Genomic DNA, 16,676 nt, shown 5'->3' on the forward strand with positions numbered 1-16,676 from the left:
AAGTTAAACAGAGTTCACATCTTTTATGAAGAGAAGGTGCTAAAAGTAGCCCGAAGAAAGCTTCACTTTTAGACCATTTCATACACACAACTGTAACAAGACACACACACACTGCAACAAAGCATCTGCTGCTACTGATCCACATGATGTGCTACTAACCAGATGATGGAGACAGTGTCCAAAGCTTTATCCTTGTGTTCACGATTTAGAAAGAAGAGAACATGTTTAGTGAGATGGTTCAGATGCATCCTAATGGCAACTCACTGACAGAGGAATTTATATTTTCTCCAGAGTACCCCCTAATTGCCACTGCAGGATCTGATGTGTAAGATAGGTATTTCTCTTATTTTTAATTTAATGTTTATCTGTTTCAAATGTAGGGCCAGAACTGATGACCTGGGACCCCTTCCTGCTTTCAAAACTTGTTTTTTTTCTCAAGGTGATAAGCTAACACCCATAGGTTTATCTTCCAACTGGGACACAGAGGAGACCACCTGGTGGACCCCTGCAAGACTTTCACTTAACATTCCAGATCGTAATAAATCTCTTAAAAGGTTTTCTACACTTCATCAGGAAAGCCCTGAGAAGATTGGGGAAAGACCTTTTTTTTTTAAATATGAAAATAAAATGGCCTTGGATTCACCTCTGTCAGTCAGTAAACTCCATGAAGCTGTCCAGCATATGTCCAGCAATAAAGCCCCAGGTCCAAATAGTCCAGATCCAGATGGTTATCCAGCAGAATTCTACAAAGAATTCTGGACAATGCTGGCACCCACTTTCTACAATATGATATTAGAAATAAAGGAAAAACAAAAAAGACCTTCAGATATGAACCTAGCTAATATTACTCTACTATTAAAACCAGGTAAAGACCCAACACTTCCATCCAGTTACCGTCCAATTTCAGTAATAATAATAAATGTAGATCTTAAAATAATTAGCAAAGCTCTGGACAGAAGGATAGAAAAAATAACCCCGCTAATAATACATCCTGACCAAACAGGCTTTATTAAACGTAAACATTCCTCTGCTAACATGTGTATATTAATTAACATCATAGATTATTCTACTCTACATAATCTGGAATCCACAGTCATTTCTTTGGATGCAGAAAAAGCATTTGACCGAGTAAACTGGAAATTTTTATTTGCAACAATAAACAAATTTGGGTTTGGGTCTTCTTTCATTGACTGGATAAAAATATTATATAACAACCCAAATGCATGTGTGAAGACCAATGATCAAACCTCTCCAAGCTTCTGTTTGCAGAGAGGCACCAGACAGGGCTGCCTGCTTTCTCCATCACTCTTTGCTATTTTTATTGAACCCCTATAAAGAGATTAAAGGAATCAATGCCAAAAATATAGAACATAAGATAAGTATTTATGCTGATAATATATTACTTAGGACTCACAGACATCTCTTCCCCAGACAATCCCACTCATTAACACATTCTCATCAATATCTGACTACTGTATTAACTGGTCTAAGATTATAGTTATGCCCATTAACTGTGACCTACAAAACACACCCAATACTACAATACAGTCTGGAAACATTAGATATTTAGGCATAAACATTTGTTGCCACAATTAAAATGATTGTTCTACCTGAAGTCAACTACCTGAAAAGAATAATGTCAATAGTAATAATTGACATCCCTGGGCCCCATTTCAGAAAGCGAGTTCAACTGTGTTAAAAGAACAACTCTGGGTTGATCATATCTGAGCTGTCAAACTCAGTTTTCGGTTTCATAACAGGTGATAACATTAGGTTTTATCCTCCCATTTTGCGCAAGTGGAGCTAGAAATACTAATGAATGCACATGAAGAATATGACCATATATTTGGGGGAGAAAAAAAAAGCAATACAGTAGCGGCAGCAAAAGAACGGGAGCCGGAATGGCAGAAAATAGCTGATCAACCATGAGTAGTATTATTTTTTAACTCGGATGTTCCACTTATTAAACATTTGTATCTCACTCATTTATTCACGTGTATATAAAAATCGACAATGCCACCTGGGGAATTTCACCCCAGGAAATCTAAAATACAAGGCACACAGGTCAGAATCAAGCACTTGGACAGACGTGATTCTTACATTAAAACACAACATTTTATTAAAATGTATACAGTTAAAATAAAATGGAAATCACTCCAACATAAACCCTAAAACCAAAGGCGCAGAACAAAGGACTGAGTTCGAACAATGACCACCATCCTGAAAACTTAAGAGGGTTAATAATAAATGCAGTAAAAAAAACAAGTAGAACCAATGCCAAAACACCCCCCTCTTAAAACCATCAAAATAAAACAGGATGTGGTCTGTTCCTGACAGCTGGGTCTCTCGCGCCCAATGATGTTCAGGTGTTCCGGAGTAACAGTCCATAAGCTGTGAGGACGTTGATTTATCCTCGCCGACCCCGGATACCTGGTGACAAGGTTCGGTGCATCAATTAAACCATAAAACAACCAGGACCAAACATGAAACAGCTGAGACAAAACAGCAGCATGTCCGCCACAGCCGCTGCGATGCGCACGCCTCCGCTGGCCCACACATGCAGGCTTCGTCAGCCTCCAGGTTCCCACCCTATCCTCAGCTCCAGCCACCGAGCTGCTCAGCAACTGCTCCATAACGGGAACCCGCTGCTGCCTTGACGGCAACCTGTACATAAGGGTCGCTGCTGCACACCGCGAGGTACACTCAGCCAGCCCCTCCATGACGGTTCGGAGGTCCACCCGGGCCACCCAGAAAGGGAACGTGCCCAACTAGCGAGCTGCTGTTTAATAACCTTATCTTTTCCATACCCCCTGCAATCAGCACTGGTCAGCTACACCTAAGGTGCAATTAAGGAGAGGAGATAAGATAACCTTCTCCTGCCACACTATCTCATCGCTGTTAACCATAATTTAATATTATCCACTTTGAAATAAACCCACAAGTCTTCATACATAGTTTACTGGATATGTTAGAAATGTTACCTTTATAATAGCCAACAGAAAAAGGCTGAGGGCCGAAAAACAGGTGGGGTTAACCACCACCACCATTCACAGAAGCTGAGATGGCCCTCAGTCAACACAGAGGGAATATGTGGAAGAAGTTCATCTGACCCAACCAGCCCCCAGGACACAAAGGCCTACGTAGGAGGTTAGTTCTTCAGATTAATTATATATGTACATTCATCCTTTGTTTTTTCCCAGTGTTAACTCAGTGATGCACACCCATCCATCTTAGACACAACAGTTTTTTGTGACTGATGGTAGTTTAGTTTTAATCTAAGTTGTCCTTTAGATGTAATCTATTTTAAGATAACTCAGAGTTGTATATTTGACAAATTATGATGTGTTTTTAAAACTAGATTCTAGGCTGGGCACTTTCCTAGGTGAGGTTATAATTGTAACTGGCTTAATCTTTATTTTCTATCAGTTGCAGATGGTGTAATCTGTCTGGTGGAGCCCTCTGTCGTAACAGACCTCCATGCAGTTGTAAGTACTCTTCATACTCCAGAGATTTTCAATAATGGGTCTGAGTAGAACATGCATTCATTTAATTTGCATTACAGGAGGATGAAGACACCTTGTCAGCTGCCACAGAGAGGTAGGGTTCAGAGAGGCCTATAAGCAAGGCAAATTTATTTGTATAGCACATTTCATATACAAGACAAGTGCTTTACATAAAACATTAAAGCAGAGTGTAGTCAATACAAGTGCATTTAAAGAAAAAAAAGATTAAAATTAATAAAATTAATAAAAAAGAAAAACAGAAAGGAAAAGCTAAAATAAATTAGATAAGATGCAAGAACTAAAGTTCCAGTGTGGGGAAAGACAGTATTAAAACATGATCAAGTTTAAGGATTCCAGCTTAAAAGATTATAGACTAGGGGTTTTACAACTTAAAAACATCTATCAGTTAATCATTGTGTGGTACTATAATACAGCTTGCACCTTTTTTTTTATTTAACAGATCTATGTTGGAAGTGACACCGAGGAAGAGAGTCCAGAGTTGTTCGGCCTGCAGCTTACAAAGAACTAAGGCCAGGTCACTGGAAACAGTGACCTGGTCTGAAACAGTTGTACAAGGTTTACCTCCAAGAACAAATACAAAAATCAAATCTAGACATGGACCACATGAGGTTGCAGATGAAAAAAACAAATCTAGAAATACAACTGTTGGAACATGTGTTAAAGGTGGGTGAAGTACCCACGACTGGATCATTTAACTAGTTTTACCAATACAAGAATCTCCTGTTAACTACTGTACTGCATTTGTACCTGCAGGAAATAAAGAAGACTTCATAAAAAAAAGCACAATGTCTTTATTTGACACTGACGAGGCGATGGGTCACTCAAAACGATGGTGGCATATTGTGTCTCTGACTGCTCTTCCATCTTTGCATCAGTGGGGTGGTCAGGATATTAATTATCAGGTGCATTCAGTGGCTGAGTCGGACATTGCTCTCCTTACATTATGGCAATGTTGCGGAGAATGACAACTCTGAGCCTACAAAGGCACTGGAAGATGGCCTTAAGCATCCCAAAAGTCATCTCTACCCTGGCTCGGGTTCTGTAGTGAGCCAAGTTGGCCGGGCCGGGCTCAGGATCAGGGTAAGGCGTCAGCAAATAAGACTGGCAGGGGCACCCTCTGTCACCCAGCAGGTAACCATCAAACTCTTCTATAATACAGGATACAATATAACATTTTTTAGCTGTAATATGTCAAACAAAATATTCATTTTAATGTATATGTAACTCACCACAGGCAAATCTAGCGCTCAGTTGTACACGAAAGACTCGAGTCATGCACAGACCCAGGCCACTTTGCTTCCACATTACTGATGATGTGTGCTGCATCACATGTGATCTTCAAAGGACAAAACAGTCATTTGCTGCAGTAGCTGTAATGTGAAGTATCTGGGATTTTAAAGGCTAGTATTTACCTGCATATTAATGCTGTGGAAAGACTTCCTATTCACATAATCTCCATCTACTGAAGGAGCTGTGATAGGAATCTGAGTCCATCTATGCAGCCAATCACACCTGGAAACCCTAAAATATATCAAATTAACTGATGTGTTCCACACTTAAAATAAGTTCATTATTGCTTAGACAAATACCTGCAATTCTGTGGAATTCTTCTTTGATGTATCTTGTGGGTCTGTGACTTGGGAACACCACAAAAGTGTAGAGCAAACGTTTCAGTGCAAGAGTGACAGCTCTTACAGCCCAACAGACTGCTGCCTTTGAAATATGCTCCACGTCACCGATGTTATAACGAAAACTCCCAGTGGTAAAAAAATAAATAAATAAAGTGCAACACAAAGAACTTGCTCCGAACTGAGAGCATGTTCACGATGTCATATGAACAATATGAGGGCTGAGAATAATGTTGAGATACAAGATCAACTGTGCAGAAAAACAGTAACGCTCAAACAAATAATCGTGAGGGAATGATCCAAGCAGGCCTGATCATCTTTTCCCGACGTAGATATATGCGGAGTAATTGTGCTTTGAAGTCAACTTCATGCCTTGTCTGACACTTCCTTCAGTCTGCAGCTAAAGAGGAGAAACTCAGGGTTAGTTGAAGAAAACCTGCCGGCGAGCAGGTTAGCTTCACGGAGTTTGTTGCCGCAGTAACTGACTCAGAGTTACACTGAACTCGCTTTGTAAAACCAAAAACTCAGAGTTTCCCTTAACCTGGAGTCAACTAACTCAGAGTTTTCACTAAACCTGCTTCTGAAACGGGGCCCTGATCCACACAGTGAGCAGCATTTAAGAAGCATAGTTTTTATTATTTATTTATGTTTATTGTGTGTAGATAAAATCATTACTCTGAGTTGTGTTTCAGTAAATCAGTTCTTCATGTTCAGACTGTTGCTGGTCACATCTGATAAAATAATAAAGTCTCAGATAAAATAAAATCAGTCTTGAGTATTCAGAAGATGTCGTTAGTGGAGGAGTCCGATTCTGAAGCTGCACTGAGTGGTTCCTCCATCACCTCCTCCTCTTCCTCCTGGAGTCTAATGAAGGTCAGTGGATCCTCCATCTTCCTGGCTTCTCCCTGCTTCTCCTCCTCCTGTTGTACAGCTTCAGAAACAAACACAATCATTAGCATTTACTGATACCAAATTGAACAGTTTACTATCACCTGACACTGTTCACATTATGAATTAATTTGACTTAACTGACTGTATTTTAGTTTACAATAACCCTAAAAACTACAAGCCAAGTCTACAGAACTGCATGGGTCTGTAGAATCACAAGGGCCTGAACGCTTTGTTTCTTAAATGAGCTGCTGGGCATCTTGGCCTCTATCACTGCCCCTTGTGGGTTTCCATGGTAACACACTCACTGGAATTAAAGAGACAAATAAACTGGAGGACCTTCAAGAGTCCTTCCATCTGCTCCCTTTGACCTGAAATCAGGTTTCATTCAGCAGAACAATGTCTAGAACCATTACAGTCCTCTTATGATGACTGAAGTTTGGATCATCTGTTTTTCACTTTTCATCCTCTAGTCGTCATGGTGAAGTTAACCAGTCTATTGTTTCCTGAGAACTAAAAACTGATGGGATGTCCTGCACAGCTGATGGTGGGAGGTGTGTGGTCAGGGTGGCCAAAGTGTGAACAGCAACTTGTGAGTTGCTTCATTATTAATTTTAAATGCTAATTTTATTAATCCCCTTAAAGCCTGGATGTATTTACAGTTATATAAAAAATGATAAAAAAAATTAACAATAATAATAATAATAATAATAATAATAAACAAATCAAAATGAATAAAAAAGATTTTAACAAAAAAAAGCTGGGAATCAGTTTGTCATAAATTTTAGACAACAGGAATTAAGGGGTAAATCTAGTAACTTCTATCAGCACCCAACCAGCAGCTTACCCACAATACATCTGTATAGGAAGAAGGCCAAGGACATGTAGTCAGAAATCAGCTTGGTTCTTACCTGCAGTCTGACAGCTCTGTCCAGGAGAAAATGTTGGATCCTGCCGTCCCAGATCTGGACTCCTGACTGGTGTTGTAGCCTCATAGTCTCTCATCTCCCCCACACTCAGCTCCTCCTCTGTCTCCTGCATCCCCCAGGAGCCCTGAAGACACAGCAGGTCACAGGTCACTGAGTGTGTCTGCTTCACATCCTGGAGGCAGACCTATGACTGGATCCTCAGAGCCAGTTTCTAATGATAATAACTTTGGGCCCATAAAACAGGTATCAAAAAACAAACAAACAAACAAACAATCAAACAAAAAAAAGCACTAACTGACCTGACAGACACATGAGGGAAGCTATACACTGGCTGATCAGGCCATTTTGACACAAAAGGGGAAAATAAAATGTAAATTTAAAGAAACTACAACTACTTATAAGGGAAAAAGAACCGACACAATAAAAACTCTCTAAATAAAGTTAAAAAAAAACTAAAAACTCTTCCTACACTAATATGGAAGAGTCTAATTAGGCCCTATTGAAGGAGATCCACAGCAGCTGAGACTCTTTCCTTGGCAGGCTGGGCCGCTCCCACACAGGAGCTTCCTAGGAACTGGCAACTCAGAAGAAAAGTATATTAACTTAAAGCAAACCAAATTAATAAGGTGACAAAATAAGTTAACTAATGCTGGGCTTACACCAAATGATTTTCACAGTCTCAGACTAAAAACTCAGACTCTAGGAGTCTTACTAGAGTCACAGTGCGCTCCCGTCATCTCGATGGTGGTAATCTGTGCTGTTTCATGTGGGTCTTTCCCTAGTCTTGGGTCTGCGACAATATCAAACGTGTTTGATATTATTGCAAGTCACAGTGACGTGACACAATCAACAACCAATAGACGTGCTCTGACAAAAGCAGAAACAGGTACCCTAACAGTTAGAAAAACAACAAAAACGGATGGAAAAAAAAAGACTAACAAGAACCGGTGATGAAACATTGTAGGTGGCCCGTCCAGAAAGAGGAGCAGATGGTTATTAAGAAGTAAATGTCTGCTGTGGATCATTTATGTGTTACAATGAGAGAAGAATAGAAAACTCATTCATCCCTCCACCTGGTGGAGATGCAAAGGCACGTTTAATTAAATAATAATGATGTAGTTCCTTATTGATCCTGGTGGGAAACTCTCCCCTTGTTTGCTTTGCTGTGGGCAGATCAGCCCTGTTCGATATCAACTGTCCAACAAATCACAAAAAATGCTAAAAGAAAATCTAGCTGTAGTCTTGCAAATAGTGACCCCACAAGATTCACAGTCTTTGTAAAATCTCAGTCTGAAATGAAGCACTTGTCGTTAGATGTGAGTTGGTGTGAGCTGGTAGTTTTCCAGTCTTTTCCAAATCTTTTCAGTCTTCTGAGGTAAGCCCAACAAAAATGTGTGCACCCAGTCAGTCAACCACATTGCCAAAACTTGTTAATAAAAATGTGAAATATGAAGAATGGTGAATAGTGTACTGATTTAAAGTCGCTCTATTATGCTCAGTTCAGGCTAATTTATTTTAATATTTGAGTCCACAAGGGCAGAAATTATTTCAGCTTTTTTCACAATCCCCTTTATTTATTTTATATCAAACCTCTCCGTAGGCCCTCAGATCAGCCTCTGCCAGAAACAAGCAGAATGAGACTCTTCCATCCTGAGCCCTGCCTCTGGGCAGGCTGCCTCTGATTGGTCAACTGGGGTAATTGTCAGTAGTGCGCACATCAACAGTTTTTGTCATAGAAACACTGGCAGAACTCAAATAAAATAGATATTCAGTAAACAATGTTAACACAAAACATACATGCGCAAATCAGACCCTAAAAACGAGGGTAAATAACTCAGCAACTCGCGGCGACTTGGCAGTCTGTGGCGACTCGGCAACCTGCAGCAAGGAATGCAGCAGGACGTATCTGTTTGGTAAATACTCTGCTTACCAGTTATAGTCCAATATAACGCTGTTTGCTGTCCTTCACTAGCCCTATATATTTGTACATGCCCCTGTTAATAGGTGTACATGTGGCAAATGTGCCACGTATGTTGCCAAGAAATAGATAAGCTAATGATGCTATTTGCTAACACTTTCATGCATTGTTACATTATAGTTAGCTGTATTTCTAGCTACTCTTACTAAGCTAATCTCTAGGGTTAGAGAACAGTGAATGGTTGCTTTTAGCCTGGGTGTTACATTTGTAGCATCCCCCCATGGAAATCTATTGTTTCATGAAAGTTACATAACATATGAAGATGAAATATGTTATGCACTGCAGAGTATTTCTCAAATGTCATAGTTTCAAAAAAAGCCATTACAGTTATTTCCTACAGTGTTGATCACTAACGTTCTGGTCATTATTGCATGTGTGTTACTTGCTGGTAGCGATTAGGTAAAGTAAGTATGTGTTAATCGCTTTAGTTTGACTGTTGCTCACACACTAACTATCAGAACAAAACAGACAACTTATTCAGCTTTACATACAGCTTGGGGTTCAGAATCAGAAACGCGGTCCTTGATTTTAGGAACAGAGCCTCCTTTCAGCTAAAGCGTGGTCACAAAGCCCTTGTTGTCCTGGCCCTTATTCATCCAGCAGTCTTTGGTGAAGTGCTGGTCAAAAAACAAACTCCATCCATTGCTGTCTAACTCATGTTTCCTTCAGGAATTTGAACAAATGCAGCTTTCCCTCACACAGAAGCATTTCTTGTGTGTCATGTTGACACTGCGACATCTTTCGTCTTACACTAAGCAGTGCAGGTGGGTGTGCCTTACTTCTCGTGAACATGCACAATCTGGAGAAGATGACCAATCTGCCATCACACTGTCCAACATCACACCACATCATGACTGTGAAGCTGAAAACTGTTTGATGGATTGTGGACGTGGACGGTTAACTCACCTCCAGCTGAGGGTGCGAGACTCCCTGATCCATCTTGGTCAGCAGGGTCAGAAGGAGGTTACGACCTCTGACCTGCTCTGCAGAGGGGGGATCAAAGTCCTAGGAGGGAAAGAATGGACAGAAAGAAGAAAACATTTCATTTTCAGACAAGTTTCATTCCTGTGTTTTCTCTTTATTTATTTAGTCTCCTTATTAAACCTGCTCAGAACCACTATGTTGGATTCTTCAGCACCTTTAAACACCAGCCTGAGTTAGAAAATAGTTCCTGTCTGTGGAAAACATCCAGCCTTGTTCCAGTACCTAAAAAATCCCAATCATCTGAACTAGAAGACTACAGACCAGTTGTCCTAACATCTCACACCATGAAAGTTCTGCAGAGACTACTTATTGGCTCTCTCCAATAAGCAAGTGAACACCTTTCAGGACCCATTAGCTTATCATAATATTCTTGGGGTTCCAATCAGACAGCACTTTGAAAATCATGTTCTTTGATTGCTGAAGTGATTTTAATACATTTTAGCTGCTCTGTTATACGAGAAGCTCTATAAATTCCATGTGGATACCTCCACCACCTGGATTTATGACTAGCTAACAAACAGACCAGTTTGTGAGAATGGTGGTCAGCAGCACTGGAGCACCACAAGGGACTGTACGTCTTCACAAACCAGCCACTTCATGACTTCCAGTACAACTCTGAGTCCTGTCATCTGAAGAAATACTCTGATTACTCTGCAGCTGTGGGGAGTATCAGAGACGAACAAGAAGCTAAGTACAGACTTCCGGTAGGAGACGTGAACGATGCATTAATTAATTAACGCCATTAATTTTTTATCGAGTGTTAACCAAGGAACGTTTTCTGTTTGGAACTTAAGAAAAAAGAAAAAGAACCGACATTTCTCCCATGCAGATAGGCAGAAAATGATGATTTCTGGAAACGGAATCTGGTTCCAAACTCCCTTCAACAAAACGCGTGTACACTGGCCAGGCGGAGTGTAAACTTGAGTTGATGCTGATGATGCGACCAGCAACCTGAGGAAATGGGGATACGAGGTGAAAGATCCAGTGGGCCACATCAGGGAATATGCTCTCATGGAGAGGCTGTTGTCAACTGGAATCACGACGTGGAAATCCAGCAGGAATGAGACTGTCAGAGGCTGCCAGACAAGCACGGGCACAGCTGCAGAAGTTTCAGGGCAAAAGTAACAATGAAGGTGAGTATAATGTACACTTTCATGTACTTTCGTAAAAAGACTCGAGAATTGTTGGTTGTGAGGAAATCGGGCTTATCTGTGAGGACTAGGATGGGTATGGTAACGTTGAGTGTGTTGACTCTCATCTCATCTTTCAGCAAGGATTTCCCCCTCAAAACAAGCGAGGAGCCAACATAAAGGACGATATGCTCATTTTCATTGAAGCCACTGTTGAAATGCAAAGTTAAAAAGTGTTCACTTTTTAATAGATGTGTGTGCGTTTGTTGTCACTGGTTCGGGAATGTTTGTCAGAAATCCTGTGGGTGGGATATATTGTTGAAGACACTACAGTCACTTATGGATAACAAATGGTTTGGGAAACCCAGTCATAAGGGCCAAAATTACAACCAAACTTAAGAAACAAAAGATGCGGATAAACTTCCCGTCTGTCAAATGCAGACCCGCTGGGTCTCTGAGCCACCCTAGTCCGCCTCTAGCCTCTGTGGAGGTGTGGTCACATTTCACACTCATCTCTGATCACTCCTCGTTCCTCATACTCTGCATGCTGACACAGTCACTGAGCTGTCCAGTGGGTTTGTACACTAAGAAATACTTTGGTTTAGATTTTCTTTGTGTGTTTGTGGTACTTTGGTTGGTCATTTTATAGATCCATTGTGATCTGGAAATAAATAAAATTTTATATATATATATATATTAAGGTTTTTAAAAATAACGTGTTAATGGCAGTAACTAATTTTTGTAATTAACTGCTATAAATTTTTAACATACTGGCACCAAAAGTATTGTTTTTGGATGCGCTAGCTAAAGTAAGCCACATTTATCAGTCTCATGTCAGTCAGATCCATGTCACGGAAACAAGGAGACATCTATAATAAATCGCTGGTGCTGTGCAGCTGTTGGAGACACAGGTCTGATCATTTAGGGATCAGACAGGCTCTGCTAGAACTGCAATTATTTTTGTTCAAGAAATTTCATGTAGTTTTTGATGTTTTCTGTAAAGATACAGTCCATCCATCTATTCATTTTCTGCTCAGATCTTGGGTCCTCACCATGTCTTGAAGCTCCTGGAGAGAGCTGGAGAAACTGCAGAGGGCCTCCTCCTCTGTGAGATAAAGAGAGAAGATGGGATTCAGAGTGACAGCAGTGAACACATCTTTGGTATAAACAAAAAATGGACACGTCCAAGCATTTTCAGTTCAGGAAAAAAAAAGAGCTCCAACCAAGAGTGCCGTTAGAAAAAGAATTAGCCTCTTCTCTCTAAAAAGATCATGGCAACACAGTTGGATTAGCTGCATCTGAACAAACCACCAGACTTCTGCAACAATGTCCTTTGGACAGACCAGACCAAAGTGGACATGTTTGGTCAGAATGAACATGTTGATGATTTGGGCTTGTTCTGAACAAGGTTTCCCACACACACTGCCTCCTCCTCTCCGGCTCTCTGTCCTGTTGTCCATGATCAGCTGACCAGTTTTTCTGTCCTTGGTACCGTCTGTCTTGTTATTGTTCAGCAGATAGGGAGGAAACTAGCAGTTCATGGATCACACTTACACATATCTACCTTTAAAGTATTGTTTTTAGCTGGACCTTCTCCAACAAAGTAGCTGACAGGTGGTAGGAAGGATTTATACTTCAGCTAGGCAGGGGTGGGTCTAGAAAAGTTCTGATGGGGAGCCAAAAATGAGCCATTTTTTTAAGTCTATATTTTATGAAATATTGAACTGATTATTACAACGAAAGTGATCATCTAATGTAAAAAAGTGAAGAAAAACTTGTAAAACAAACAGCCGTGTTTACTTTGGGTGATGCTGCTGTAGGACTTTTATCACTGCTGCACAAATGCTCACACTTCAATGATAGAAGGAAAAGGCTGTTTTTATCCAGTTTTATCAGAGTTTCTTCATCCATGTTGGCAGTTTAGCTTCAGTCGTCACATCTGCTGGTTTAATGACAGAATTTATCACCTCGGAGACGGTTGGTGAGATGATGCTGGATGAATTCTGCAGTACTGACTCCACCGACCACCACGACCCTGCGACACTTGATTCCCTTACCGGGGGCAGGGGAGCGCCACAAACTTCTACCTGGTCTGTGGGAAATCCTGCTGCAGCTGCATGACTTGGACACTGCAGTAGTGGTGTGGATAATAAACTCCTCTGGATACCAAAGTATTCTAGAATCAGATGTGAGTCCATTTGTACGACAGCTAAAGCTTGGAGTACATATGTGTGGGGTAACGTCACTTCCTGTTATTTTCAAATATCTGGTCTCTGTTGACAATGACAACAGCCGCAATCTTAGTGTTAGCTGCTAATGTGAGAGGTAATGAACTGCTATATAGTTTACAGGTGAACATTTTACAACAGTTCGCAAACTTTATATACACCTTACCCTCCTCATTTATGAAGTTTGTGGAAATGTTTTTTATCACCAAATAAATCAGGTCTACATGCACGAAGATATCGGGGTACTTTGGAAAAATGTATGTGTTAATCTGATATCTCATAATCCGATAATGGCAGTTATCAGATAAAGGATATCAGATTTTGGTATCTACATGATCGCTTGAATTATCTGATAACTCCAGAAATCGAGTAGTGATCAGATTTTTGATGTGCATGTAAACAGGCTCACGGATCCCAAACGCAGCAGCAGATCTACATGATAGCAACATGAAAGTTAAAGTCCAGACCTCAACGCTGGAAAGAATGGACCAGAATTCCTCCACAACATAAGACAGACTGAAAACATAATCCAGAAAACCACTACTTCAACCTCCTGCTGCTGGAGGAGCTTCTAGAAGCTGCTGGATCTGCTGGTTCTGGCTTTTATCTTCTGTTCAGTAAATAATGACTGAACAGAGTCTGAAGTTGGAGGTTCTGAAGTTTAACACCTGATGAGGAGCTGAGGATTTCCTTGTTGTGTCCTGATACAAAATAATATTTGAACTGAAAGCAGAAGAACTGTGTTTTCACATGATGATGATGATGATGATGATGATACCTGTCAGAGGAGCCAGCTGGTTGATGCTGATGAGCAGCTCTCCTTCTGAGATGTGTTTCAGAGCTGCTTCAGTTCCTGCTGTCACTGTGCTGCTGCTGGAGCAGCTACTGGACTCCTCTGAGGAGGGAGGTGCAGGTGCTGGGGGGATGGTGGGAGGAGGGAGAGGGGAGCAGAGAGGAGGCTCCTCCTCTGCTACTGACATCCACCTGTCAGAGAAGAAACTGTGATCAACACCTGAAAATACACATGCATCATGACTGCTCTGTGTGTGTGTGTGTGTGTGTGTTCTTACAGGCTTTGTTTGTGTATATCCGGGTGTTCATCTGGTCTCTCCTCGTCCAATGGCAGCTCAGTGTCTCCCCAGGTGGGGGGGTGCAGGGAATGCTGAAGAGCAGGTGGATTTCCTTCAGAGAACTGGGGCTCAGGTGTGGTGGTGGGCGTGGCTACAAGATCTGAGGTCACGGACAGAGAGAAAACCGGCAAACAGATTACAAAGGGAATGTAATCAGATTAAATTATAGCTAATAAGAATGTTATGAAGATATAATTAGTTTAAATTTGATCAGATAACTCTGGGCTGTAGTCAGAAAACAACCTAACTGTAATCAGATTACAAACAGAATGTAATCAGATTAAATCCTTGTTAATTAGAATATTATGAGATTATATTCTTATTTTAATGTAGTTATTACAACCTGGCTGAGTGTAATCGGATTACACACATGATCTACTTTCTACTGCTGCACATGCTGCAGCTGACCTGCTGCTGTGATTGGTTGAGGAGGCTCCTTTTCCAGTGGGCTGACTGGTTCTGATGGCGGGGGTGTGGTTACTGGTATGGCCTCTCTGCTGGACTGGGCTGGACAGGGCAGTGGGCTGGGTGCTGGTGTAGGAACCAGTGGAAGTTTTTCCTGTCACAGACGGAGCAGAATATTTAACAGGCTGAGACCAGAGGCTGAAACACAGAGAGGTGACACTTTTCTACCTCATTATCTGCTTTTGGTTCAGATTCTGGCTGATTTAGTCCTGGTTCTTCCGCATTCAGAGAATCTTTCTGATCCAGCATCTGAACCACAGTCTCGGTTAGAACCTCATTAACCAGTTTCCTGATTAAGTCAGAGTCCACAGATGTGTTGGAGTGCACAAACAGCTGCAGATCTCCAGCTCCAGCTGCTTCCACTGCAAACACACAACAGGTAACTCATCCCAGCTGCTGTCATACCTGAACAACACAAGACTACTTATGGTTGACATGTTGGGATGGAGTGTGAAGGACATGATAAAGACATGGTGACGTGTTGAAGAACGAAGGTAGACTACAGACTCCTACCAATGTCTGAGGAGAGGCTCCGCTCCATGAGTTCTGAGTGGTTGGCGTTGTCACTGTGGGCGGGGTCAGAAACAGCTGGGGGATAAAACTCTGTTATCATCCTGGACATAAGCTGCTGACTCACCCTGGATCAAAGCAGAGAATTTTTCATGTTGAACCTGTTCTGGGACTAGAGATTAAAACAAACAGGATCCAGTTCAGTCCAGTTCAGACTGGTTTCTCACCATTCCACCAGCCGGTTCTCCAGGATGTCCTGCTGCTGGTTGATGGCCAAGACAGGAGTCTGGACCTGGTCAGAATGGGGGACTTCTGGTGGAAATGCTGGACCGTGATACAGAACCGGAGTTGGAGACGGACCCCCATCTAAGATCACAGCCTCCTCCACCTCCTCCTGAGAAGAGACCAGAGGAGAGGAAAGTTCTCGTTTACACCCCTTTAATGAAAATGGAAGAATTTTTTATGCCTGAACTGAATCTTTTACAGAAGCATTCAGCAGACGAACGTAGTGTTAGAAATAAAACATGTCCAATAGTTACAGTTTACACAGAAACAAAGCCATCAAACAAAGAGAGCCTTGGTCTATCACGGTAATTCTGAGGGATGATTCTGGATCAGCAGAAACAGAACTGCTGCTAAAATAAATCTATAAACAAAGTCATCATTCCTCATTAGCTTCTGAAGCTCCAAGGATCTTCCTAGGGTTCTGCTATAAAAAGACATCCCCACAAAGAACTGATTATTTCTCTGTAATTCCAAACATAAAGATAATAATGGTGAGATTTCATCAGAACTGGAAGCATCATTGCAGGTGCCACAGCGTTAAAGTTAAAAATGATGGAACATATAGATTGTCTCTCTTCTTTGCATTTTATGATATAAACTTCTTTGAAAATTTTCTACAGGAGACAAAAACCTCCAGAAAAGCACAAATCAATATGTGGACATTCCATGTGTTCCTCCAATGAGGAATCTGGGACAACTCTGCCCCACTGTCTTTAAAATCATGTCCAGCTCTTCTGTGGGGAGTGTTTCCTTTGGGATCTAATTTTATTCACAAGTAGATAAAAAGTGGAGGAAAACACTGCAAACAGGCGGCTCCATGCAGAAACATAGAAATACAGTAATTACTTACTGTAAATCTGAACTACGAGGGGTAAATCTCCTTGTAACTCTATGATTGATCATCATTTTAATCATACGATCAAGTAGTATCACTCTGATGTCACCATGGTTACATCCATGTCACCAAGCATCAACAGTAAGAAGGAAAACGTCTGAG

General features: G+C 41.2%; 1 protein-coding gene across 2 annotated transcripts in view; it reads right to left on the minus strand.

Annotated features, from left to right (window-relative positions):
* Positions 1–5,767: 5,767 nt before the first annotated feature.
* Positions 5,768–16,676, minus strand: part of kiaa0586 (KIAA0586 ortholog) — a 54,877-nt gene continuing 43,968 nt past the window's right edge. For both annotated transcript variants that reach the window (XM_041971774.1, XM_041971773.1), the window contains exons 16-25: positions 15,622–15,788; positions 15,398–15,522; positions 15,053–15,246; positions 14,828–14,978; positions 14,360–14,519; positions 14,068–14,273; positions 12,114–12,166; positions 9,854–9,952; positions 6,952–7,093; positions 5,768–6,083 (exon numbers count right to left, since the gene is read on the minus strand). In XM_041971774.1, coding sequence (XP_041827708.1) covers positions 5,932–6,083; positions 6,952–7,093; positions 9,854–9,952; positions 12,114–12,166; positions 14,068–14,273; positions 14,360–14,519; positions 14,828–14,978; positions 15,053–15,246; positions 15,398–15,522; positions 15,622–15,788 — 1,449 coding nt within the window. In that variant the 3' untranslated portion in view covers positions 5,768–5,931. The remainder of the gene's footprint in view (positions 6,084–6,951; positions 7,094–9,853; positions 9,953–12,113; positions 12,167–14,067; positions 14,274–14,359; positions 14,520–14,827; positions 14,979–15,052; positions 15,247–15,397; positions 15,523–15,621; positions 15,789–16,676) is intronic.

Source organism: Melanotaenia boesemani, chromosome 20 (assembly GCF_017639745.1).
Source record: "Melanotaenia boesemani isolate fMelBoe1 chromosome 20, fMelBoe1.pri, whole genome shotgun sequence".
NCBI lineage: Eukaryota > Metazoa > Chordata > Actinopteri > Atheriniformes > Melanotaeniidae > Melanotaenia > Melanotaenia boesemani.